Below are 26,686 nucleotides of genomic sequence, written 5' to 3' on the forward strand. Positions count from 1 at the left end.
CCCAGTCAGGACTTGGGGCCAGTGTTTCTGGCTTGCCCAGCAGATTCCATCTGAAGCACAGGGTAAATGTTTCCAGACATCACTCTTCATTCCGACCTCAGACTCTCACTTTACAGACTAACCTTTATAAATCTTGTAAATATAATGTAGTTTTTCTTTTTTAAGACATTAGTATAATTTTCATGTGAATTATGATTATTTAAAGGTCGCTTTGGAGCAGCACATTGTCTTAAGTCTTGGTAGCCCAGGGGTCCTATGCCCAACAGCTACATCATTGTATGAAATACAGTTTGCTGTCAAGAAGAGAAAATAGAACTGTCAGACGAAGCTGTTTCTGACAAGGAAATCCTGAACTTACTTTTTAAAATTGTAATTATTAGCAATTTTGCTGGATTATGCAGGTTAATGTTAGGTAAAGCACTTTCACTTACGGGTTTCATGTTCTAATAAAATGCAACGTCTTTAGGTTGTAGAGACAAAATATTAAACTCATAATGTTTCTGTACAACAGAAGGTCGGAGCTGTAAGGCCAGATCTTGAAAATGTTACTAATGAGTGACCTACCACACTTAGAGGACTAGACTAGGCCCTCTGAACCTACTTGTTAATTGAAGGGTTATACTGCTTATTTTCCTCAGAAACTTACTTTTTTTTTGTTTTTTTTGTTTGTTTGTTTTTCGAGACAGGGTTTCTCTGTGTAGCTTTGAGCTTTTCCTGGAACTCACTTGCTAGCTCAGGCTGGCCTCGAACTCACAGAGACCCACCTGCCTCTACCTCCCAAGTGCTGGGATTAAAGGCGTGCGCCACCAACTCCCAGAGAAACTTACATTTTTTAAATTACATTTTTATTTTGTCTATGTGGTTGTCTAGGTGTGGGTATGTGTATGTGTACGTCAGAGGACAACTTTTGGGAATTGGTTCTCATCTTCCCAATGTGGGTACTGGGAATTGAACTCACATTCTCAGGCTTGACAGTAAGTGCCTTTATCTGTTGAATCAGCTTAATGATCCTTGTCTTCAGATATTTAAATTACAACGCCTGCTGTTTGTTTTTCATGTGAGACTTCCACTGAGTCTAGTTGAAAACACATGTTTTTCTCTGTTAAAATATTCTCTGCCTTCATCTTGAACTGAACCCTACGCCTGGGAAAGCACTATACTGCTGAGCTGCACCCCAGCCCTGGGTGATTTTTAAAATTTGTTTTGTAAACGGTACTTTCATCTTTAGTTTGATAAGTAGGAACTACTTTCCATCCATGGTTAGTCCAAAGACAACTCATGACCCAGGAAAGTTTGCATTTTATCCAGCCCATTGTAAAGCGCAGTTTATAGCTGTTATTCCAACAGCTTCGAGACTCGTGTATTTTAATTTTCAGAGATGTACAATATTATTATTATTATTATTATTATTATTATTATTATTATTATTGGTTTTTTCGAGACAGTGTTTCTCTATAGCTTTGGAAACTGTCCTGGAATTTGCTTTGTAGACCAGGCTGGCCTTGAACTCACAGAGATCCACCTACCTCTGCCTCCCAAGGGCTGGGATTACAGGCGTGCGCCACCACCGCCCGGCTTATATTATTATTTTCTAAACCAAAGAACTATGTGTAAAACAGTGAACTTGAAAGTGATGCTCTTATTTCTTGTTAAACTTTTAGAGAAAACCAAGCTTTTGACTTGTTCATCTTTAGTGATGAAAAATCTCCAACTTGGGTAACTATGGTGGGATGAAGATTGCTATAGTAACAAGAAGCATCATAGTCTTGTCACCAGTGTCTTTTCTGCTACTGGAGTAGACCCTAGGCCTGATACAGGCAGTTGCTTTGGAGGATGAGCAGCCCGGGGTTCTCTAAGCATGCTTGGCCAGCTTCGGATGAGGAAGGGAATCTCAAAAGAGACTCAAAGAGTGGGAGAGTCAAGCCAGCTCTTCTCCCAGGTACTTCTTCCTTTGTGCTTCCACGGCAGCAGACCTGGAGGCCTGGGATCTGTTTATTAAACCACTCTGCAGCTGGAGATGATACAGCTCCTGTTTTTCTCTGGACCGGCTGCCCTTAGTGGGGGATAAGGCCAGTCTTTGACCCTGATGGGGGTGGTGGGGGGTGATCACCTATGCAGTAATGTCCATAAATGTTGACCTCGTGCCTTGGTAGTGTCTTGTCAAAAGTTAATGATGACGTCACGTCTTAGGGTTGCTGGACTCACCTGAGTTAATACTTGTAAGGGGCTTCTCACAGTTCTTCCCACCTACTGAGCACAAAATAAAGATTTGCTGTTTAATTATTCAACAGTAATATTTCATGTATAAACATAAAGATTATGACCTGATGTTCCCTTCTTAAAATTAAGAAGTAAATTAGTCTTTACTTAAAATGTGTATATATTCATTTTATTATCAGCTTCAAACATCACTGTGAAACATGCTGTTCTGTTTAAATATACCTTAATCCAGATGCTCAGATGCAGGGAAAAGCCAAAGGAGAAAAGCTTGAGACTTCATGGGAGAGGCAGACATGGGAGAGGCAGTGGGCTTGTTCCATGGGTTCCAACACTGGACTTTGAACTCTGCATGGCTTTGCAAGCTCGAGCCAACCTCCCTTTATTTGAAATCATTTATTTGGAAGTATGAAGCCTCTGCTTTCATTAAAGCAGACACATGAGCCTTAACCACTCCCCAGTTTACTTTATTTCAGTGTGTATATTTGTGTATGCATGCTGTGTGTATGGGTACATGTATGTGCGTGCCCATGTGGAGTCCAGAGGCTCCTCTCCTTCTCTACCTTATTATCTTTTTTGAGACTGGGTCTCTCACTGAACCTGAAGTTTGTTGGCTGACAGCAAATTTCAGGTATCCTCCAGTGTCTGCCTCCCCAGTGCTGGGGTTACAGGTGCACACCTCTGTGCCCAGCTTTTGGGGTAGGTAGGTGATTGGGATCTGAACTTAGGTCCTCATCTTGCCTGGTGAGCACTTTATGACTGAGCCGTCTCCACAGCAACCCTAATTTACTTATATAGTAATACTTCATTACAACCACTGTGTGTGTGTGTGTGTGTGTGTGTGTGTGTGTGTGTGTGTGTGTGTGGTGTGCACGCACACATGCGCATGTAAATTTGAAATGTGGAATTAGTGTGGAAGCAGACCAGTTGGCTTTATCATTTGCCTCAGGTGTCCATGACCGCTTGGTTTTAAGAGACACTGCCTTAGATTGTCATTTTCCCTCTGTCTTGCCAGCCTAAGGGACAGAGATGGCCTGTGCTTTCTGTTTGGCCTGAAGCTTTAATTCTGACACCGTAGGTGGTGTTTCCCAGAGATAGCAGACGGTTGAGAGAGTGAACCAGTGAGATCCTTCTGGTGAATACTAGAAGCAAATGAAACTCGACCTTGACTTTGCTTGCTGTTGGGTGACCGGAAGGGTGTCTGATATTACTCCTCATTTCCGCTCTCTGCCGACGGCCCCAACATGAGGCCACAGCAAGTGGATTGATTGGACATGGATTTTTGTGTCTTCAGGTTATCAAAGGGAACTTCTCTATCAGAGGGAAGACGGCTCCTTCAGTGCTTTCGGGGATAGTGACCCTTCGGGGAGTACGTGGTGAGTCTTCTTTTCCTAATTAAATACATCTGTACCGTGGAACAGTGTTCACTAGGCCACAGTGGCCGTGGGACTGACAGACATGCTTGTCTGTCTATGTGGACATCGCAACTGCTTGTTACAAAGCCTGCCTTTAAAAGAGGTTTCTTTAAAAAACAAACAAACAAACCAAATGATTCTAAAGCATTTTTAAGTCAAGTACTTTTATTCAGAAAAGGAAAACAAAACAAAAAAACCCACAACTTTTTTTTTTTTTTTTTTTTTTTTTTTTTGGGAAAAGCAGCAACAAAATCTTATAAGATGATGATATAGATGACAAGAAAAAAAATAGGATGTTGTGACATTGGCCTTGCCTTATCTGATTAGTGCAAGAGCTTTGTTAACAAAAATCTGAGCAGGTTTTTTTTTTTTTTTTCCAGAGCTGAGGACCGAACCCAGGGCCTTGCTAGGCAAGTGCTCTATCACTGAGCTATATCCCAATCCTGGAGTTTTGTTTTTAATATCATATTTTTTGAAAAAGAAACTGATGGGATTAAGGAATAAATAGGCTGAGTGTCCTCCTGCATGGAATGCTTGTGGTTGATTTGGGACAATTAACCGGACTCCTGCTCTGTCTGCCATGGCTGACTTCCAGGAAGGTCGGCTCTGTCTGCCTACAGTAGGAGACCTGAATGCTACTGAGCATGCTCATGGTTAAGCTGTGATGAGACAGATCGCTTTGGTTTTCTCTTGTCCAGGAGTCAGGATGTCAGTCTGTAAATAGGTCTCTTTATTCTGTCATGGCTGTTCGTTACACATTGCTGTGCTCTTCTTGCTGGGCACAGTGGCTCATGCTTGTGATTCCAGCCCTTTAGATGTGTAGGCTGGAGGGCGGAGGCCAGCATGAGCCACAGACTGACACCCTGTCTCACCTCTACCTCTCCCGACAAATATAATGTTTTGTATCATGGTTCTGTAAAGTGTCACCTAGTACGATAAATACTAGACATTTTTGCTGTGAGGAGTCTCTGTTATATAATCTCCCTTCCTGCCTTCCACTTTTTTTTTTAAAACCTACCTACCAACCTACCTACATTTCTTTCTCCTCATATGTATCTCTTCTCACATGTATATAAATCTTCTCTCCTCTCCTCACCTCAACTCCCCTCCCCTCCTCTCCCCTCTCCTCTTCCCTTCATACCTCTTGCTTCTATTCTGTTATTTTTTTCTTTCTTTCCCTTCTCTCTTTAAACATCATTTATGGGGTGATGGGGATGGCATGCTCAGTACCAGTTCCTATCATGTAAGCGTGAGAACCAAGTTTGGATTCTAGAACCCATGTAGAATGCTGAGCATGAGTGACATGTGTTGGGTAGAAGGGATTGGGATGTGTGTGGAGACAAGCAGGTCCCTAAAACTCAGAACTCAGTGGCCATCCAGTTTGGCACAATTGGTAAACTTCATTTTCAGTGAGATACCCTGTCTCAAAAAATAAAGGTAAGAGCTAATGCGGAAAGATACTCATTGTTGATTTTGGCCTTCTAACACAGGCACACACATGCACACCTCCCTATTCACAAGTGTCAACACACACACACACACACACACACACACACACACACACACACACACACCATTCCAAGGTGTTGGTGGCAGGTAATAGTTACACACACATGGGTCAGGCAGATTTGACCCTTAGTCTATCATCCTATAGTACTGAAAAATACCTATTTCTCTTGCTTAAAGTACTGAAGTTCGCTCATGAACTCCAAATATTTTATCTTCAGCTTTGGGCTAAACATATGAGGTTTCCTTTGGGTGCATGCTTAGGGCATTCAGAAGTATTGGGAAATTTAACTATCATGAAAGGTTGGATTCTCAGCCTGTAACATACTGGGAGAATATTATTTCTAAAGAACAATTAGATGATCCATAAGTTCATTTCTAAGTGGGATATTTTGTGAGTTGATATGAGATATCTGAGCCACATTCAAATGAGAACCAGGTCTACCGGCTAAGACAAGTTTTTCATGTTGTCTCTTTGCTGTCTTCCCGTTTGTCCTTTGAGATGCTACATCTGGTGAATTGTCTGAAGGGGAACGGTGGTTTTGTTTCATGTGCTCAGTGTGAGTTTCAGGACTTAAATGTATTTTATGTGCTCTCCCCTTCTTTCTCCAAGGCTGTCAGCGTTTGTTTTAAAATGTTTCATGGAAGCTGATTCCTATATAGATATTGATGAGAATGTGTTACAAAGAACGTATAATTGGCTGAAAGGACATCAGAAATCCAATGGTGAATTTTGGGAGCCAGGAAGAGTGATCCACAGTGAACTTCAAGGGGGCAATAAAAGCCCAGTAACACTTACAGCCTATATTGTGACTTCTCTCCTGGGCTATAAAAAATACCAGGTACGCAATCTTCCGCAAAGCCCAGCAGAGTGGATCTTGCAGGGTCAAATATGTGTCTTGGAATGGAAAGTACTTTGTAGTTTTACATTGCATTTGAAATCTGCATTTGCATAGCCCTGTGCTTTGCATTTGGGGCCACATTCCAAAATCTGGAGAGAAATAATAACCAAAGCTTACAGAGTAACTTAGGGAAATCTGCAAGGTTTTTAAATATATGCATCATGCTTGCTATTGGTAATAAAAGTCAGTAATATTTCTCTGTCAGGAGAAAGCATGTACTTTAGAATTTGGGAATGTGTCCTAAGCAAGTTGAGGTGAAGGTTTTTTTTTTTTTTTTTCTTTTGCAGTGCTAAGGACTGAGCCACAGGAGTTGATTATAGGTGGCGAGCACCCTGCTGAGCAATGTCTCAGTCATTTTGAATGATTTTTTTCTTTGTTTAGATCTTTAAACTTTTAGGGAGTAATTGCAGTGTCTGTTAATTTAGTGGAAACTGCTGACCTCTGAAAGTCTGTGGAAGGGGTGCAGGCATGTGGATGAGAAAGAATGTGCATGGGGTGGAGGATGCTGAGGGTCATTACATCGCCTCAGAGCTCTCTGGCTGTTTGATGCCTTATTGCCTATTGAACCCCATTTCTCAACATCAGTAGCCATCCTCTTTGCAAAGCTCTGACTGCTTTCCTAGTTTAGCACCAGGCCAGTGGAAGGCAAACTTTTCTCTGAGCTTAGAGATTCAATTCCTAGTAATATGTATAAGAAGAATATTTCTTGAGCTATATTTTCTTCTGCTGTTTGGGATTATAGTACTCAGTAGGATAAAAATTTTGCAGAAGTTTTTTTTTTTAAATTCCCTTTAAAGAATAGTGTTTACTTAATTATAGCAAATGAACGGAGTACTATTACTTTCAGAATATGCGGCAGATGCTTAAATGTCAATTAATGTTGTTGCCTAATCTGAGGCCAAATGCTTAACAGGCTTGGAGTCATTATTGGGGTGAATGTTTCAATGTAGTTTTTATTTACATATGAGGAGTAGTAAAATATGTATTTTTTCTTCCAAGTCTGCTGTCGATGTACAAGACTCTATCAAGTTTTTGGAGTCTGAATTGGACAGAGGAATTTCAGACAATTTCACGTTAGCACTTATAACCTATGCCTTGTCGTCAGTGGGGAGTCCCAAAGCAGAGGCCGCTTTGCACATGCTGACCCAGCAAGCAGAAAAGGAAGGTAATGTCTGGGCCCCGACTGAGGCTGATAAGAATGTGGGGCTTCATGGAATAGATACGAAAAAAGAGTGTAATCCAAGTATGACAGTATAACTTGCATCTTTAGACTAAGATGAAAAATATAATGCAGAACAGCACCAGGATGGAAGCTGTGATATATTGCTCCTGGCCTCCCCAGGAGCTGTCTAGAGAACTGCAGACACTGGACTTGGACTTTTATTTGTTATCTGTCTGTTTGTCTATTATTTATCTATCTATTATCTACCTATCTATCTACTATCTATCTTCTATCTATCTATCTATCTATCTACCTATCATTTATTTATCTACCTACCTACTTACCTACCTACATCTATCTACCTACTTACCTACCTACCTACGTATCTACCTATCATCCATCTATCTATCTATCTATCATCTATCTACTATCTATCTATCTATCTATCTATCTATGTACTATCTATCTATCTATCTATCTATCTACTATCTATCTACCTATCTATCTATCTATCTATCTATCTACCTATCATTTATTTATCTACCTACCTACTTACCTACCTACCTACGTATCTACCTATCAACCTACCTATCTACCTATCATCTATCTATCTATCTATCTATCTATCATCTATCATCTCTCTTTTTTTAATTTTTTGAGCTGAGGATTGATCCCAGGGCCTTGTGCTTGCTAGGCAAGTGCTCTACCACTGAGCTAAATCCCCAATCCCCTATCATCTCTTGTATGGATGTTTTGCCTGCATGTATGTTTGGATAACTGTGTGCATGCAGTGCCCACAGAAGCCAGAAGAGGGCAGTGTATCACCGGAACTGGAGTTAAGCCAGTTGTAAGCTACCAGAAACCAGACATCTTTTAGAGATGAGTTTCCCTTTGAGTTGCTTACTCTGAGTAACCAAAAGTCCTTATAAAGGAGTCAGAGGTCAAAGTGTGCCATAGGGTGAGTTACTGTGTGCAAGTAACTTTCTATTTGAAGTTCTGTTCATTCAAAAAGGGTAACACAGGGCTGGAGAGATGCTGTGTAGTTGAGAGCTTGCTGCTGTTAGGAGGACTGGAGTTTTGATCTCAGCACCCAAGCGGGGCAGCTCACCAAGGCCTATAACCCCGTCTCTGAGGGAACCAATGCCCTTTTCTGGCCTCCATGGGTACACACACACACACACACACACACACACACACACACACACACACCACATTAAAAATAATTCTCAAAAATGGCTGTAGAAACATTAATATTAGTAATTTAGATTCAGTCTTCATTGCTTATTCCAGGCTTGAGGAGTGAATGGCTGGTGCACAGAGGCTGAAGTGGGATTTGACAATTGTTCTGTGCTGGGCCACAGTCCCTACACCACATTCCACAGACGAGCACTCACTTCGGTCTTTGAGCTGAGAGAAAGCAGAGGGCCTCCACCCAGGACGGTCTAGCGAGCTAGAGCAGGATTATCTCAGGAAGGTTGTTGACCTGGCTGGGATTGCTCAGTTTTTCTTTGGGCTTGGATTTTGAATTGATACCATAAACTTTGAGAAAAAAAGGGAGAGGTTTCACAGAACATGAGAGCTGGTTACTGATAGATTCCTAGAACAGGATCCTTCCCCAAGTGCCCTAAATTATTTGTGGGAAGAAAATTACACACATATATATATATATATTCCTTTTTATGTATAACTGTTTAGTCTTACACCAAAGCCATATGGTATTTCCCTTGGGAAAAATATTTTAATCAAAACATTCTCAAATTCAGGCAACCAGAAAAGGATGAACATTTACACACTGCAATAGTTGGAAATCTAACATATAATGCACGTTTATGTTTGCTTATGTATGCATATAATTGCATGTGTTATATATACACATATATGTATATAAAATCTGCATTTTGCCAGTGAAGTAGAGCTGGACGGGTACAGAACGATTTAATGGTATAAAACGTAAGCTTTTGGAAGTTGCCCGTATGTTGTGTTCTCCTCTCAGGGGACATGCAGTTCTGGTTGTCATCAGCACCCACGCTTTCTGAGTCCTGGCAGCCACGCTCGCTGGATATTGAAGTTGCAGCTTATGCGCTGCTCTCATACCTGCAGCACCGTATTTCTGAGGGGATCCCGGTTATGAGGTGGCTTAGCAGGCAGAGAAATAGCCTTGGAGGCTTTGCATCCACTCAGGTGAGAGAGGATAATTTTTCTAAAAAAATTTTTCAGGGAAAAACTATCTATGAAGACCATAGCTGCTTTTTCTTAGAGTCATTAAATCACTTAGATTACAAGTTCAGTAAATTAAGTGACAGGTTTAAGATGGTAATTTTAATGATTTTCTCATTTGAGCCTCGTATCTGGTATGTAAATTGAATACATTGGTTCCACATCTGTATTAGCTATTTTGTATCTGTGGTAACTGGCTTAAGGATGTTGCTCAGGTCTGTGTTGTAGTGTTTTGTTGAACCTCTTACGTACTGTCAGCAAGAGACCCACAGGGGACCAAGGAAGCAGTCTTCTTGCAAGGGTAGAAAAATGTCTAGGAGGTTCCCAAATATCGCCAAATGTTTCCTTTGGAGATTTTTTCTGGATATTTCTAAAAATGCACTATCGTTTTTCTTCTCTCAACAGGATACTGTTATGGCCTTGAAGGCCCTCTCTGAATTTTCAGCCCTAATGCACACGGAAAATACAGATATCCAAGTGACTGTCACAGGGGCCAGCGTATCGGAACCTGTACACTTTCGGATTGACACACACAACCGCTTTCTTCTTCACACGGCAGAGGTGTAGACAGGGGTGGCCATTTAAAACCCCATGTAGGATTCTTGATTCTGGAATACTACTTTAATTTTTGCCTTTTGACCTCAACAAAGAGTTTTACTTAGAAAGCCCCATAGAGAGATGGAGATGGGCTGCCCCCTCTTTGGTTAAGTTTTCTGAACTAAGGAAGGGCGGAGGGGGTGGGAACTTTGGAAGAAAGATGGCCGAAGAGAAGAAAACACAGACACTTTCACACTGGGAAGGAGTGACCCCCACTGAGTCCCAGTTTGCACAGACACGGTGTCAGGTTAGAGTAGACATGGTACTGCATTCATTCTTCAGGCCCAGTGTGCCACCATGTGACACATGAGAAAGCTGGCCGAGGAGCTGGGTGGAGAGACTAGAGCTGATCTCATAATTCTTCTGCCTCTGCTTCTGGGGTGCTGGGGTTGCAGGCATGTACCACCATACCTGACTCAAATCCTTACTTGAAAATGCAGTAAAAGATTACGCTAAGAGCTAAGTGAAGAAGAGGGGCCATGGCACAGGAAGAAAAGGATGTAGCTGGGCACAGTAATTGTGTACCATTGTGTTAATGGTCAGCCCTCAGGAAGGGAGGTTAGGGGAGACATGCCTCAGCCCCAACAGGAGGGCAGCCTGGTCAGGAGCACCCGTGTGCCTTCCCAAAGGCTTGAGGTAAGGGAGCTTGGAGAGCTTGGAGAGCATACTTCACCCAGGTCCACTGGTTGAGCCTTTGGCATTTGCGACCAGGCAGAGCTCCTAGTATTCTCCCAGCATTCTCCATGACTGCCTCTGCTTCTACTGTGGGGTGCAGCACCAAACTTGTGCGCTCCTGGGGAGGATTTGTCTGTGGAAAGCTCACCTCTCCCTTTCTCTCTCTACCTTTCTTCAGCTGACTGCGCTGGAGCCCACCGTCATTGACATTTCTGCTCACGGTTTGGGGTTTGCTCTTTGCCAGGTATGTGTATATGACTGTCTATTTTTGAAGTTAAATGTGACTTTTAGTAGCAATTCTTTGTTAAATCTTTAACTTGGATAGCTCGTGTGAAATTCCTAATGAGGGCTGGTAAGATGGCTCATCCAATGGAGGTGCTTATTGCCAAGCCTGAATTTGATCCCTGGGACCCACCCAGTGGGAAGAGAAAACCTCCTGCATCAGTTTGTTCTTTGACCTACACACAAATGCCATGCCGTACATACCCCCTCACAATAAATAAATGAAAATATAATAAAAATAAAACTCATAACAATTTGTTTTTGTGACTAAGCAAAGATGTGTTTCTTTCTTTAATACAAGTATTGGAGCTGTTATTAACTAGTGAGTAGACAGTAATGAAAAGCATCTCTTAGAGACTACGTGCTTTTTGAAGTTAATATTGAAATCCTCCAGTGTGATTTATGTGAACAGTTGGGAAAACCTTTTCCCCTTTTGAGACACAATCTTGCTATGTAGACACAGTAATATACTGGTCTCAAATTTGTGATCCTCCTGCCCCGGTCTCCCAGGTGCTGGGATTTCAGGCGTGTGCCACTTTGCCTGGTTTCTACATTTTTGTTGTATTTGAAAATACAGTTAAAAAATTAGGATTTAACAGGCTAGAAAAATAGTGGTTTAGTGGTTAGGGACAAATACCATTCTTCCAAAGGACTAGTTACCAGCACCCATGTTAGGTGCTCACAATTGCCTATAACTCCATCTCTAGAAGGATCCTGCACCTCTTGCCTCTGTGTATATGACCGCACACACACATATGCAAACACACATGCACACACATAATTAAAATTTAAAATGAAACTAAAAAATTATAATGTTGATAGTTGACAGAATTTATATTGTAATGATATGATAACAAATATGTATTCTACTTATAAATTCTTAATATTTAATCTAAGAATATGAAGGTCAATATGGCTTTATAAGTTGTCTTGATAGACAATGTGTTTCTTTATGGTAAAACCTCATAAAATAGCAAATTCAAAAATTTGAGTGTGAGTATGTTCGATGCCATGGTATAAGATGAAAATGCCAACAAACCCACTTTTGATGGCTGCAGTTAAATGAAGTGCTGCAATTAAAGGAGAGAGTATGGGAAGTCCTGGCTGGGGTAATTACTAAAAACATCGCACACCATGGAGCCTTCCAGATCATCTTAATGGAAACCTAAGAGAACAAGTGATAAGGCCGAAAATGATTATGGCTTGGGTGGGAACAAACCATATAACCACTTAGAAGGTAATAAAATGTCTGCGAGAGAGAAAAGGCATTTTCATAATTACATATCACAAGTGTTGATCACGTTCATGCCCTTAGTTACGCACACTTATCTTGCCCACTGTCTCTCCTAGTTTGCTCTCTTTTTCAAAATAGTTCAAAAATTACTTTTTAAAAATACTGGTACAGGCCAGGTGGTGGTGGTACACTCCTGTAATCCCAGCACTTGGGAAGCAGAGGTAGGGGGATCTCTGTGAGTTCGGGGCCAGCCTGGTCTACAGAGCTAGTCCAGGACAGGCTCCAAAGCTACAGAGAAACCCTGTCTTGAAAAACCAAAAAAAATCCAAAAAAAAAAAAAACCCCAAAACTTAAAAAAAAAATAAAAAAAAATAAAGAAAAAATACTGGTACAATGTTGAGAGAATGGCACCTTCATTTGCCTTCTATTGCTGTAAAAACAGTGGCCAGAAGCACCGTGGGCAGGTAGGGTTTATTTGGCTTCCTCATTCCACTTACAGACCATCACCGAGGAAAGTCAGGGCAGGAACTGAAACAGAGGCCGTGGAGGAGTTCGGCTTGCTGGCTTTCTCCTCTGGCTTGCTCAGCTTGCTTTCTGATATAACCCAGTACCACTTCCCCAGGTTAGCTGGGTCCTCTCACATCAACCATTAATCAAAACAGTGCCTGCCCCTCAGACGAGGCCACAGTCCAGTCTAGTGGAGGCAGTTCCTCAACTGAGGTGCCCCCTTTCTGGATGTCTACATTTGTGTCAAGCTGAAAGGAGGTTAGCAGCACAGGTGTGTTTATCACCCATATCTTATCAGACAGATAGAATTTGGAAACTGCCACATAATTCTTAAGATTTTTGGAAAGGATAATTTATTTCTTTATTTTTGGTGTGTGTGTGTGTGTGTGTGTGTGTGTGTGTGTGTGTGTGTGTGTGTGTGTGTGTTGGTGCACATGTACCACTGTGCGTGTGTGGAGGTCTGCTTTCCTTTTGCAGAGTGGGTTCTGGGGAAAGAGCCAAGGTGATCTGACTTGTATAACAAGCATTTTTATTAGCTAAGCCACCTCTCTGGCTCTCTAAGATTACTTTGTATGATACCCAACACACAGAAAGCATCTTTTTAAAAAAACAAGGAAAAATAATTATAGTGAAATGGAATGTTTTTCAGTGAGAAGGAAAGAAATATGGGATAATTTATGTGGTTCTTTGGTGAGGACCATTGGAAACTCTTTTTCCCCAAATTGCCATTCAATGCAAAAAAGTAAATCCAAAAGTAACTATGCAGCCTGTTTTAGACAAAATTGGGAACTTAGTATTTTTAAATCATCACATTTGTTGGAATTAACACATTGTTGGAAGCTGTTTTTGATCAATGACATGTAGATAAATCATTGAAACTAAATGATTGCTGATTGAGGTTCGAAGAACACTGGTAAACGCAGATTTTCTGGTCAGAGTGTTCACTAGTCAGTGTCTGTATCAAAATTCAAAAGACAAGAGAGAGGGGCTAATAGGCATTTCTCAAAAAGGAGGGAAAATGTAAAAATATTAATCATGCAGAAATGAGAATTGAGATCGTTTTTGTTAATATTTTTATAAGAGTGCTTGGGTTTATAGTAAATGTTTACCTACTTGGGTACTAAAAGTCTAAGCAATGATGAATGAATTCTTTTGAAGTTCTGTGAGTGGATAGTTGAGCTTTACTGTCAGCCAATTATAAACTCCAATACTAAATAGATAGATGTTAATCATTACCCTCGTAAGGAGCCTAGTCATCTTGCTTGATGACATTGTTCCCTAAAGGGACAGTTGTATGCCATAGAAAGGCTGAAGATAACATACAGCTTTCAGATGTTAGAAAACTGCTCCAGGAATAATCCTAGTTAAAATTATACTCAATAATTAATTGTTGTAGTTTAAAAAAGAGTTGGAAAATGTCCACTGTAATATAAGCAGAAGGATCAAGTGATGAAAGATGATATGAACTTCTGTTGTGGCAAAAAAGGAAAATCAGAACTCTTAGATTTGAGAGGAGAAGGCTTAGCAAGAGATAATTTAAAGTGTGTGAATTTGAGAAAGGTACTAGATGTTTGCTTCTGAGGTATGTGCATACTTATTTATCTGTTTCAAGTAGAATTAAAGGGAAATTCAGTGTTACACAGTAATATTAAATTCTGTGAACTTGGTTCCAAAATAAGTGGTTGCATTAAATATTTCAAAGTTCCATTCTGTTTGGGATGAGGCAGCCTAGGAAAATTTGAACACGTTGCTAAGCTTCAGATTTAGCATGGCTTTGAGACAGACCCCGGTCCCTGCACTACTCCCGTGTTCCCATGGCTCCTTTCATGTCAAAGATAGCGCAGCAGACATGCTGAAGAAGACTCAGTTGACCCCCAAATCTATCAGTTATTTTTTGTCATCTTTGAAAAATGTTTTGTGATGAACAAGACTTCTCCGCAGTTGGTCAGGTGGTATTTTAGTTTGATTTGTCTTACTGGGAGTTTATGAGGTTCCATTTGGGTAGCAAAACTTAAAAATTAGTAAATTAATTATACACCAGTAAATGCTTTCAAGAAAGTTGTCTGTAGCTTTTCTTTTACTCTCCAGGGAGTGTTTTCCATTCTTTGAGAAAGCAATCCATAAGCATCTTTTCTAGTGTTCTGACGTTTACTTTGGAATATTGCCTATTAATTTTCTCAATAAAAATGACGAACACTTATAAAAACATTAGATAATGATGCTTTCTTAGCTGGTAATTTTTTTTTTTTTTTTTTTTTTTTTAGTTTGAAGACTGTAAGTCTAATTGGCTTTATTACAAAAAGAATCATTACCTACATTTAGACTACAGCAAACAGCTAATTTATCCCATATGCTAATTTTAAAAAATAGTGTTTTGATGAGGAAGGAATGCTACACTTACCTGTGGGTATAAGGGCAAATATTTAGAATGTAGTTAGGAACTTTAGTGGTTTAATAAAGTGGCAGTTGTTGGTTTTCCTCCAAGATCCGTGCCTTCACTTATGCTAATGTTTTAAATTTATTGCAGCTTAATGTTGTTTACAACGTGAAAAGTTCAGGTTCTTTTAGAAGACGGAGATCTATTGAACATCAAGACGCTTTTGATTTAGATGTTGATGTGAAAGATGAAGATGATGTCAACCACGTGAATTTGAACGTGTGCACAAGGTAGGTGTCTGCTTAACAACAGATTTTCAGGCTTAATTTGTACGGTTATTAAATGAGATCAGTTAAGGAGTCCTTTTTTTTTTTTTTAGATTTGTTTATTTATTATGTATACAGAAGAGTGTGCCAGATATCATTACAGATGGCTGTGAGCCACCATATGGTTGCTGGAAATTGAACTCAGGACCTCTGGAAGAGCAGTCATTGCTCTTAACCTCTGAGCCATCTCTCCAGCCCAAGGAGTCCTTTTTAAGAGGCTTCATCTCACAGATTACAGGCTAGAAGTTTAAACCATTCTTAAGCATTGGTCAGAAGTTTTCTCTGTATTTGTAACAAATTTGGGTAGAAAAAAAGATAAATTCTTTAAAAGATTTTATTTTATTGAGGGAAGCCGAAAAAGCCCTGAGTGAACACATTGTTGACATGGGCATTGCCATGTCAACTCCCTGAGGTCTCAACCCACAGAAAAGGCAAAGCCTTTTGGGATGGGGTGGGGTGGGGGAGGCTCAGGAGGATGGCAGAGTCTCCTTCTGTTTTAAGTATCGATGTTAGCAGTGTATGCAAAAAATGAGCAACAGCAGCGTCCTCCTGCAGGATTACTGCAGCCTTCTGCTGAGATGAGCTAACTCATGCCTCTGTGCTATCCATATACAAGTGTGAGATTCCTGGCTGCGTTCCTTGCTACGCCATCAGAGCAAGCACAACCTACCTGATCCCAGCTTCTCTACCTGTGTGTTTGTCCATCCTTTTTTTTTTTTTTCTCCCTTGGAAACCTACCTGATCCCAGCTTCTCTACCTGTGTGTTTGTCCATCCTTTTTTTTTTTTTTTTTCCTTGGAGCTGAGTACAGAATCCAGGGCTTTGCGCTTGCTAGGCAAGCGCTCTACCACTGAGCTAAATCCCCAACCCCTTGTCCATTCTTTACTCCCTTTATTTTTTTAAAATTTCTTTCTTTCTTTCTTTCATATGTATGAGTGTTTTGCCTGTTTGTATGTCTGTGTACCACATGTGTGCCTGATGCTCATGGAGGTTAGAAAAGAGTATCAGATCCCTTGGGACAGGAGTTCCAGACAGTTGTGAGCTACTCTGTGGATGCTGGGAATTGAACCCAGGACCTCTGAAAGAACAGCCAGTGCTTGCAGTTAGAGTTTTCCTGCCTTGCCCAGTCAGGACAAATCTCTGTTACCCGCCAGTCCCACAATCGCTCAGACCCAACCAAGAAAGCACACAGAGACTTACATTGTTTAGAAACTGTATGGCCATGGCAGGCTTCTTGTTATCTACTTCTTCTATCTTAAATTAACCCATTTCTGTTAGTCTATACTTTGCCACATGGCTTGTGGCTTACCAGTGTCTTTACATGTTGCTGCTTTTCATGGCGGCGGCTGGCGGTGTCTCCCCCCAGCCTTCTACTTCCCAGAATTCCCTTCTCTCTTGTCCCGCCTATACTTCCTGCCTGGCCACTGGCCAATCAGAACTTTATTTACACAGAGTGATATCCACAGCAAGTGCTCTCAATCACTTCTCTCTCTCTCCAGCCCCGAAACTTTTATTTTTAATTTATTATTTCTGTGTGTATGGTATGTGTCTGTGAGTGCATGCACATGACGTGGTGTGTGTAAGAAGTCAGAGAAGGATTTTTGGAGTAGACTCTCTTCGTCCACCTATGGCTCGCACTCCAGTTATCAAGCTTGTGTGGCAGACATTTTTACCACGTGAGCCATCTAGTCAGAAACCTTTAAACAAGAACCAAATGGTAAAGACCCTGTTGATGAAGACACCACTCTGGTTACAGGGCATGGAGAAATCAAGGTGGAATGAACTGGAAGCTCTCTCCCTTCTGGCTAGTGTTCATTTTGCTGGAAGGTGCTGTGTAGGGGGAGAAAACTCATCAACTGTCTCTCCCTGCTGTAGATGAATGTGCGTTACAATTCTAACCCAGCAGGCAAGATTTGCCCATTGGTGTGATCATGGCACAAGTGTTTGGAGGCTAACTAGCTACTTTATGATTATATTTGAGGCCCATTCCAAGTGAGGGAATACAGACTTCTTGCTGTAAATCTAGTAAAAATCCTGGGTGAATGGGCGTAAAAATATAAGTTAATAAAACTCAAGGCTAATGTAGGAAAACTGTAAAATATTCAATTACATTTAATGCTACAAATGGTTTTTTTGTTGTTGTTGAAATAATTTCATTTAGGGTTCAAATTTATCTTTAGCTTTTATACTTTTGGCCCCAAATTTATAACAGCATGCAAATCTAGCAAAAAGAATAGTTTTTTTAAGATAGTGAAAACACTTCTGTTTAGGAGATTCTGGTCTTGGGTAATTGTGTACTGGTAACTTAGGCTTCCAGAAGTGGTTCTAAAATTGGCCTGCAGCCAAAGCACCCAAGGGTCTCCTTTCTGCAGACAGGCTGACTTCACAGTAGAGATGCGAAGTGTGCTCTCTGGCTCCTTGGTCATCCTGTGCACAGGATTTTGAGAACAGCCATGAGAAAGTTCTTGAATCCAGAGGCTTCAGAATTTCTCTTCTGTCAGCTTTCTCACCCCAGCAGTGTTTGGAACTGTCAGAATGCACTGGCATTGAGGACCTGTTGTCTGCTCTTTTCAAATATCCCAAGGCATCATGGTTGAGCTCAGCTTGTTGTTTGGCTGGAAGCCCTTGATGCTCCATGAGGGTCATCTCTGGGTGTTGATCTAGCTGCTCAGTTTCTTAGCCATTGTCTGAAGCAAGGCTTCCCATCATTGCCACGATGAGGTTCTATCTTTGGACCACATCATCTGACTGAGATGAAATATCCCATGTGTTTGCCCCATTCCTTCCTTTCTGGTGCATTTTGGTCAGTAGCTGGGGCTATTAGCATTTCTATAGTGCCTGCCTTCTCTGCTGGGAAGGAAATAGGACTCCCATTATTCTTTCTTAACTTGGTCTCTATTAAATAATAAAACATCATGTTATTATTTGCTATCAACAGGAGGAATCTATATATATCACAAACCTATATGGCAGCCATTGAACAAAATCTTTACGTTTCTCATTTAGGTCTTAGTAGACTAGTTCTTTCCAGTCGCTAATATCATGCCCACTTTTCTCTTGGATTTCTTCATTCATTCAGCAAATAATGGTTGAGTATCCTCTGTGTCTCAGGCTGGGGTCTACCCTGAGTGGCCAAGTGATACTCGCTCTTCATTTGTTGGTTTAAGCTGGGAAGGTAGGTGCTGCCAACTTTTGAGAGAATGTCAATGTTTCGAATTTAGTTTAGAACCTATTGAATAGTTATGCAGCGTACCTGCTGTAAAACCACATGCCTGCTTCCTCGCTGGCCCTTTATCCTATTCAAGGGACCAAGTTAGCTGCCATTCTACTTGTCACTGAAGGTCCTAAGACTGCCACCGCTGTCTGAAAAGGATGCATAAAATGTCCTGTAGTGAATTCTACTTGTGCTTGAGTGGTATTTGGAATACTGGGTAGTTTTAATTTTTACATCAGAACATTTGCTTAGGTTTTCTGTCTTCCTCATCTCTCGTGTAGGTTTTTGGGTCCAAGCAGGAGTGGCATGGCCCTAATGGAGGTTAACCTTCTCAGTGGCTTTACTGTACCTTCAGATGCAATTCCTCTGAGTGAGATGGTGAAGAAAGTGGAGTATGACCCCGGAAAACTCAACCTTTATTTAGATTCGGTGAGTAGTAAGATGTTTCATAAAGCTAGTTATCCGTAAGGTTCTTTGTATTGTGTTTAGAAGCCCGTCGCCTGTTCAGTGTGTTTTCTGTAAGTCATTATTATTTCAGATCTTTGTCTTTGAATGATTTTGGTATGTCAACTGTATGTTTTTTTTTTTTTTTTTCTTCATTAAAAAGCATCACTAGGGCTGGTGAGATGGCTCAGTGGGTAAGAACACTTTCTGTACAACTGTGATGGTCTGAGTTCCAATCTTCTGGATCCATGTAAAAAGCTGGGTGTGACTACACATGCTTGTAACCCCAGCACTTTGGAAGGCAGAAACAGGAGTATAGCTGAGCCGTACTGGTTGTCAGCCTAGCTCAAGGTTCAGTGAGAGACCCTGTGTCATAGGAATAAAATGTAGATTGATATAGTAGGATGCCTGATTCCCTTTTCTGGCTTCCACATAGATAGGTGAATGCATTCCCTCCACACAAATGCACAAAGCGAGTTCCAGGACAGCCTCTAAAGCTACAGAGAAACCCTGTCTTGAAAACCAAAAAAAAAAAAAAGCTGTTTATCAGGGGAGGGGAGAAGGTGCAGTCAGTGAAGTGTGTATTCTGTAAGCACAAGGTCCTAAGTTCTTATCTCCTGTACTCACATACAAAAAGCCAGGCAGGCATGACGGCACAACCTCGTAATCCAGCACTCAGACATACACACACCACACATACTCACAAACTTAAAAAAACACACTATGAAATTAATGAAAGTTACTGTTAATGATGAGTCTAAGAAAGGCCTTTTTAAAAAGAGCTTGGTAATTGTTTATTGGACTGTTATGCATGTCCATTATACATACACACATACATATATATGTATAACATCATACAATCATTTGGGAGATGATTTCTTTTGTGTGTACATTTGGTGTATATGTATATGTGGAGACCAGAAGTTGATACCTGCTGTCTTCAATTACTCTCTACCTTATCATTTTGAGTCAGGATCTCTCAGAGACCTTGGAGCTTATGATCCATGTAGGCTGGCCAGTCAGCAAGCTCCAGGGACTTGCCTGTCTTCACCTCCTGAGTGCTGGATTACAGGGTTGTGATGTCATACCTGGCTTTTTGTATGTGAGTACAGGAGATATGAACTTAGGACCTTGTGCTTACAGAATACACACTTCACGGACTGCGCCTTCTCCCCTCCCCTGATAAACAGCTTTATTTTTTTTTTATTTTTTGAGACAGGGTTTCTCTGTAGCTTTGGAGTCTGTCCTGGAACTTGCTTTGTAGACCAGGCTGGCCCTGAACTCACAGAGATCCACCTGCCTCTGCCTCCCGAATGCTGGGATTACAGGCGTGCGCCACCACCGCCCGGCTGATAAACAGCTTTTTAAAAGTCATTTTTAAAAATTATCTTTAGGAATGGACAAAGCCATGAGCTTCATTGGGGCAGCTTCATATGTACATGGTTTTATGCGTTTTTCTTCCTCTGCTCTGCCCACTCTAGCTAGCACCCTTTACCTCTCCCAGTATTCCGCCTTGCTGTTTTTATTTCATAGAAATTCTGTTACCCTTTCCTCACATTAGGATCTTTCTCCCTCTTTTTCATGGCCCCCTCTTTTTCTAGTTTAATGTCTCATACCTCCTCCTCTCAAGCACACATCTTAGCATCTGCAGATGAGAGAAAACATATTGATCACTCTGAGTCTGACTTTAACACAATCATTTCCAATTCTGTCTCTTTTCCTGCAAATGCCATGGCTTAATTTTCTTCATGGCTAAATGGCCTTCCATCGTGTATACATACCACACATTTTCTTTATTCATTCACCTGTTGGTGGCCATCTAGGGTGGTTCCATTTCCTGCTTTATGAATAGTACAGGAAAAAACATGGACAGGCAGGTATCTCTGTGTTGCTGACTTAGAGTCCTTTCAGTACATACTCAAGAGTGGTATATCTTTGTCATGGGGTTGTGTGTGTATACATATGCATATGTATACATACATTCATACACACACATATACATAAACATCCACATTGACTTTCCATGATTGCGGGACCAGTTTACATTTCACTAGCAGTAAATCAGAGTCATTTACATATATAAATAAGTAGCAGTCCTTCATTAGTTGTGGTATGCACCCTTCACCTGAGGTTATCTGGAGTGCTCCTATGGGCTGACCACCGTCTGCGGAGTTAGGCCTCTCTGAGTCCTTAGCAGCAGCTGGAGTAGAGCTGCACTGCCTGAGAGGGATTGGGGTTGTCCCAGGAGCAGGCTGGAGATTTACTAAATAATTCTAGATCTCAACAATCCCTTTAAGGACTAAATAGGACTAGGAAACATTCCTATTTTATAAGAATTGTTTTGGATTTAAATAAGATTAATTTAGCAAACGTTCTTAACTGTAGTTCCTGGTAGGCAGAAGCCCTCTCTAGGTACTTGGCTCTGTTTGCTTCCTAAAGTGAAAGGAGAAGTCTCTGGCTTTTCTTATGAACCACAGTGTGACAACCCCTTCAAACCTTTTGTATTTTTCCAGGTAAATGAAACCCAGTTTTGTGTTGATATTCCTGCTGTGAGAAACTTCAAAGTTTCAAATACTCAAGATGCTTCAGTATCTATAGTGGATTACTATGAACCAAGTAAGTGGTGTCTGGGGTTCGAGGCCTGGAAATCAAGCCTGGCCTTTGACACTGGATTGGTTTTGTGGGATAGATGGCTGGGAGTGAAAAGTGTAGATGGAGGAGATGCAGGAGGCAGGCGTCCATAGATGAAGTCTACTGACAATTTGTAAGGCTCACATGACAGTATCATTTAGCATAGGGATGTTCAAAAGTTGCTCGTAGTGTTTTGTTTTTAAGCCACAATTACAAACTTCACAAGAAAAACGGATAGTGTCTAGTTATGTTTTGTTTCCAACGTTTTGCTTCTTTCCAATCTTCATTCTGTCTGACCCCTGACATGAATGGGGCATTCCTCAGGAGGGATACAAACAGTGCTCTCAGTGGAATAATTGTGGTGGGGTTAGTTCTTTCTTCAGCAGGAACTCGAGTGTTTGGGTAAAACTTGTGTGTTGTAACATTATTTTTAGTATCAAGAAAATGGAGTACTTGGAATGATAATTTGAACTTCTTTGAACATCTTGTTGTATAAAATAGGAATGTGACCTAAAACATGATAGTAGTCAGCTGGTCTGGTGGACTCCCAAATTAATTATGAAAAATTACACTTGGAGCGAAGCTGTGTGAGTGTGTAATCTTGGCTTCAGTTTCTAATATCTAGGCTTATTTTCTGAATGAGCACTCACGGTGTCCAGAGACGCTGGAGTGCATGAGAAGGGCAAACATAACCATGTGTCAGGTAGCTGTAGATGATACCACTTGAAATAAGGTGAACCAGCTCCAAGTTTTGGTAATGCTTGATAGAGTCCTCAAGACAAAGATAGTTCTCTCTCCTAGAACAAAGGCCAGCCCCTCTGTCCTTTGCTTCCACTGCTGTTGATGATGGGGATGCAGCCATGGGGCATTGGGAACACAGGCAGAGGACCTATCCCGAGGTGAAGGGATGGCTGTATTGAGAAGTCTTAATACCGGTCCTCTGCTATCATTGGTTTGGTGGAGAACCACTTACTTATGAGGGGCCATTTTAGAGTGAAATTGGGGGAAAGATAAGAAAAATTGAACCCACTATTTTAGGTATCTGAAGATACATTTGTGATATTGAAAAGCAATCTTTAAAATCATGAAAAAATTAAAAATAGGATTTTAGGGTTGGGGATTTAGCTCAGTGGTAGAATGCTTGCCTAGCAAGCACAAGGCCCTGGGTTCGATCCTCAGCTCAAAAAAAAAAAGGATTTTATTAAAATTATAAAATGAAATGTTTTGTTTGCAGTGAGATTTTTATAGTGTGATAGGCTCCTTATATAGTTTTTAAAGTATTATCTGTACTATAAATTATACTCCAAATTGTGCTCAGTGTTTTAAAACATTGAAATGAAACTGTTTTTGTTTTGGTGAGTTTATTATTTTGTGACTGGTTACTAAAAATACCAGTTTGCACTATGAATTATACCTGGAGGGAACAGAGTTTGATAGTATGCCCGTCTAACAACAGGCACAGATGAATTCCCTTCATCCTTCGATTCTCTTAGTAAAGCCTGGGTCACACTTCCCAGTAGTTGTAACGGTATAGACAACATCATCTCCAAATAAACTCTCGAGAAGAGTAAATGACTCAACATTTAAATTTTCCCTGCTCCGGGTAGAGTTAAAGTAGTGTCTGAAGCTTCTATGAGCGGCTGCAGCCCATTTGCTGCCTTTTAATGCTGGCCAACCGATCGGAGAGGGATTGGGCTGAACACCTTGTTTCTTGGCATTTGTTTACAATCTGTGCCTCCGTTTGAGCATTTCATTTGTTTCTGGTAAAGGAAAAATAAACTGTGTGAGGCATGGTCATCTCATGACACATTTATGCTTAGTGAAAGTGGTACTTCTCGACAAAGGAGACGTGTAACCCAGGTGTCTGCCTCTTTCAACAGGAAGACAGGCAGTGAGAAGCTACAATTCCAAGATGAAGCTGTCCTCATGTGAGCTCTGTGGAGAAACCAGCTGCCATCCATGTGAGGATGGAGCCGTGGGCTCCCTTCGACATTCTTCTAGCCTCTTTGCTTTTTGTTTCATCCTTCTGTGCTTGGTGGAACATTTATTATGATTTATTTTTCCAAGGACTCCATCTAAAACTAGCATTTCCAGAAAGTCAAGTGTGATTGTTTCCTTTCTACAACTGATGATTGCCGCTGATGATTTTGAAAATCAATTCTTTCCCTTTCTGAGGGGGTTCTGGGAAGTGTCTGCAACAGGCCGGAGCTTGTAGGCATGCAAACCTCCCCATCTGGTCTTTGTGTGGAAGACTATCTGAATGATGACACTTGTGTCTCTTTATTTTCCCTTCTCAGAAGGACTTTTTAAAGACGCATTTGTTTTCTCCAGAATAAAAATGTTATTTTCCATTATTCCGTTTTGTAAGAGATATGACTTGGGGGCTGGGGGAGGCTCTCATACATCTCCTCCTTCAGCATTTGGTTTGGTGTTAAAGAAGCAGCAGGGGGTACTTTCTCTCTATTCCCACATCTGCCTTACTCTGCCTTGGCTCCTTCCTGCTGTCTCAGCAAAGCTTTCTGATAAGTACATTGTTTTTTTATTTTCAGAATGTAGCTGGTAAAATTTTAAAGGTAAAACGGACCCTTTCTGATCCAGATCTGATGACATGCCCCAGACTCTACTCTCCTCAAATTCTTAATAGAGAGACAGTGTCTGTTCCTGTCTTGTGCAGCCCAGGGGGTGATGAGACACTGAAAACTGCCTTTAGGGGTGCTGAGGCGCTCTCTTGTGTCTTGTTGGCAGTCTCACCCTGGTTCTGCTTCAGGGGTGGGAACCGAAGAGTCTTGTAGCATGTGCCGGTGTGACTTGGACTAGAAGAGCTCAGTGCAGGAGACATGATGGACCAAAGACACAAGAAATACTGCCCAGGTCACAGTCAGCACATCTTCCTGGGTCTGGGAAAGCAGCTGAGGTTGAAGGTCTCGGAGTGTCTGGGCATAATTGCTGCCCTGAAGTACTGTAGTGCTGGTCCTGGCCTCTGTCCAGTCTCTTCCAACCACAAGGTCTGGGTATTGGGCTGCCAGGTGTCCAATGATGCTGTGAACCATTATCGAGTGTAGCCGGGCTTTCTTTGGACTGTTAGTTCCCAAAATAATGACTCAGAGACTTCTTTTTAATTGTGAAAGCTTGGCCTTAGCTTAGGCTTTTTCCCAAAATAGCTCTTATAACTTAAATTAACCTGTTTATATTCATCTATGTTCTGCCATGTGGCTCATTATCTCTCCTCCATACTGTACATCCAAATCTATATGCCTCAGATTCTTCCGGAGTTCTTCTCTCTCTCTGGAAGTCCCACCTGATCTCTCCTGCCTAGCTATTGGCCTTTCAGCTCTTTATTAAACCAATCAGAAGGCACCTTAGGCTGGGACACATCTTCACAGTGTACAAAAAGATTATCCCACAACCAAGAAGATTCTTGAATTCCGAGTTATACTTACTCTGAAGTAAGGGATTCATTTATCTGTGAACGCATAAAGAAAAATTAATTCCTCATCTCTTCACTTCTTCTCTTCCTTTTCTTCTGAGTATACTGAAATAGGTTAGATATGTTAAAAAAATTAAAGATTTAAAACCATCTAAGAAGTGGTTTAATTTTGCCCCTTAACTCCAAGGCTTTTCTCTCAAGTGGATATGTAAAAATAATCACATAGACTCCAAAGAGTTTACTTTCTAGTATTTTCAGCTATTTAAAAATATTTATTGATGATGGATTAGAAGTTTCCTCTGTGTGACCAGGTAAAGAAGGATGAGGATAGAAAGAAGAGACTTTAAAAAAAAAAAAGATTTATTTATTTATTATGTACACAGAAGAGGGCGCTAGATCTCATTACAGATGGCTGTGAGCCACCACGTGGTTGCTGGGAATTGAACTCAGGACCTCTGGGAGAGCAGTTGGTGCTCTTAACTTCTGAGCCATCTCTCCAGCCCGAGACTTTTTTTAAATAACAGAACGAGCTGAAGGAAAAGGAAGGAGGCCGAGGGGAAACTGTTGTGGATATTTGTTTACACTGTGTGAAGATGTGTCACTGTGACTGGTTTAATAAAGAGCTGAGTGGACAGTAGCTAGGCAGGAGATAGTAGGCGGGACTTCTGGGGAGAGAGAGGAACTTGGAATGAATCTAGGTGTGGGAGAGACAGACAACACGAGACACTGAAGAAGTTGGACATAGGGTACAGAGGAGAGGTAACTGAGCCATATGGCAGAATATAGATTAATAAAAACAGAATACTTTAAGTTATAAGAGCTAGTTGGGGAAAAGCCTAAGTTAAGGCCAACGTTTCATAACTAATAATAAGTCTCTATGTCCTAATTTATGAGCTGGTGGCCCGAAGAGAAGTCTGGCTACAGGAGACACATGAAAACCTCTGTGCAGAAGCAGGCTAGAACGACTTCTCATGATAGCTGATCAAACTGCAGTGGAGTTAGCCATGGTACCAGGCAGGTACAGTCGTCCCCCCGCCCCCTGCCATGGGGGTGTTATGGAACGACAGGCCTGGGAGGAGGAGCCTGGGGCTGTGGGGACTGATCCCATGGGCTGGGAACATTGTGGATAGAGGTGGGTGGAGAGATGGCTGGAATTATGCAGGCTGTAGAGACAGTGTGAGAGAAGTGTGGTAAGGGAACCTTGAAGCGGAGACTTTCCAGATGCCCCAACTGCAAGTCTGATAAGGCACCACTGCTGCAGGTCACTGCGTTGGTGAGGAACCGCTCAAGAACTCAAGAAGTGTGCTGAACTTGGAGTAGGCCCAGAAGAAAGAAAAATAAACACAAAACAGCTGTGATCCAGCTGGGGCAGTGAACAGGGGCCTCTATGCACTGTCAGAGCCTTGGGCACAGACGAGTCCAGTGGGAAGTGTGATGCCCCACTCACCACACACCAGTAGCAATGTTGCAACTGGGGAGTGCTGGGGGGCTGGACTGGGGAATCCCTATAGAAAGTGGAGTTCCACACAATGCTTCCACTCAGTTTCCAGTTGA

General features: G+C 41.4%; 1 protein-coding gene across 1 annotated transcript in view; it reads left to right on the forward strand.

Annotated features, from left to right (window-relative positions):
* Cd109 (CD109 molecule) overlaps positions 1-24,043 on the forward strand; it is a 105,784-nt gene extending 81,741 nt beyond the window's left edge. Inside the window, exons 24-33 of the mRNA XM_036194335.1 lie at positions 3,512-3,593; positions 5,752-5,980; positions 7,040-7,205; positions 9,196-9,383; positions 9,825-9,980; positions 10,870-10,935; positions 15,242-15,381; positions 18,912-19,059; positions 21,588-21,690; positions 23,586-24,043. Of these exons, the coding sequence (XP_036050228.1) occupies positions 3,512-3,593; positions 5,752-5,980; positions 7,040-7,205; positions 9,196-9,383; positions 9,825-9,980; positions 10,870-10,935; positions 15,242-15,381; positions 18,912-19,059; positions 21,588-21,690; positions 23,586-23,758 (1,451 nt within the window). The 3' untranslated portion in view covers positions 23,759-24,043. The remainder of the gene's footprint in view (positions 1-3,511; positions 3,594-5,751; positions 5,981-7,039; positions 7,206-9,195; positions 9,384-9,824; positions 9,981-10,869; positions 10,936-15,241; positions 15,382-18,911; positions 19,060-21,587; positions 21,691-23,585) is intronic.
* The last annotated feature ends 2,643 nt before the right edge of the window (positions 24,044-26,686 follow it).

Source organism: Onychomys torridus, chromosome 7, assembly GCF_903995425.1.
Source record: "Onychomys torridus chromosome 7, mOncTor1.1, whole genome shotgun sequence".
Classification (NCBI taxonomy): Eukaryota; Metazoa; Chordata; class Mammalia; order Rodentia; family Cricetidae; genus Onychomys; species Onychomys torridus.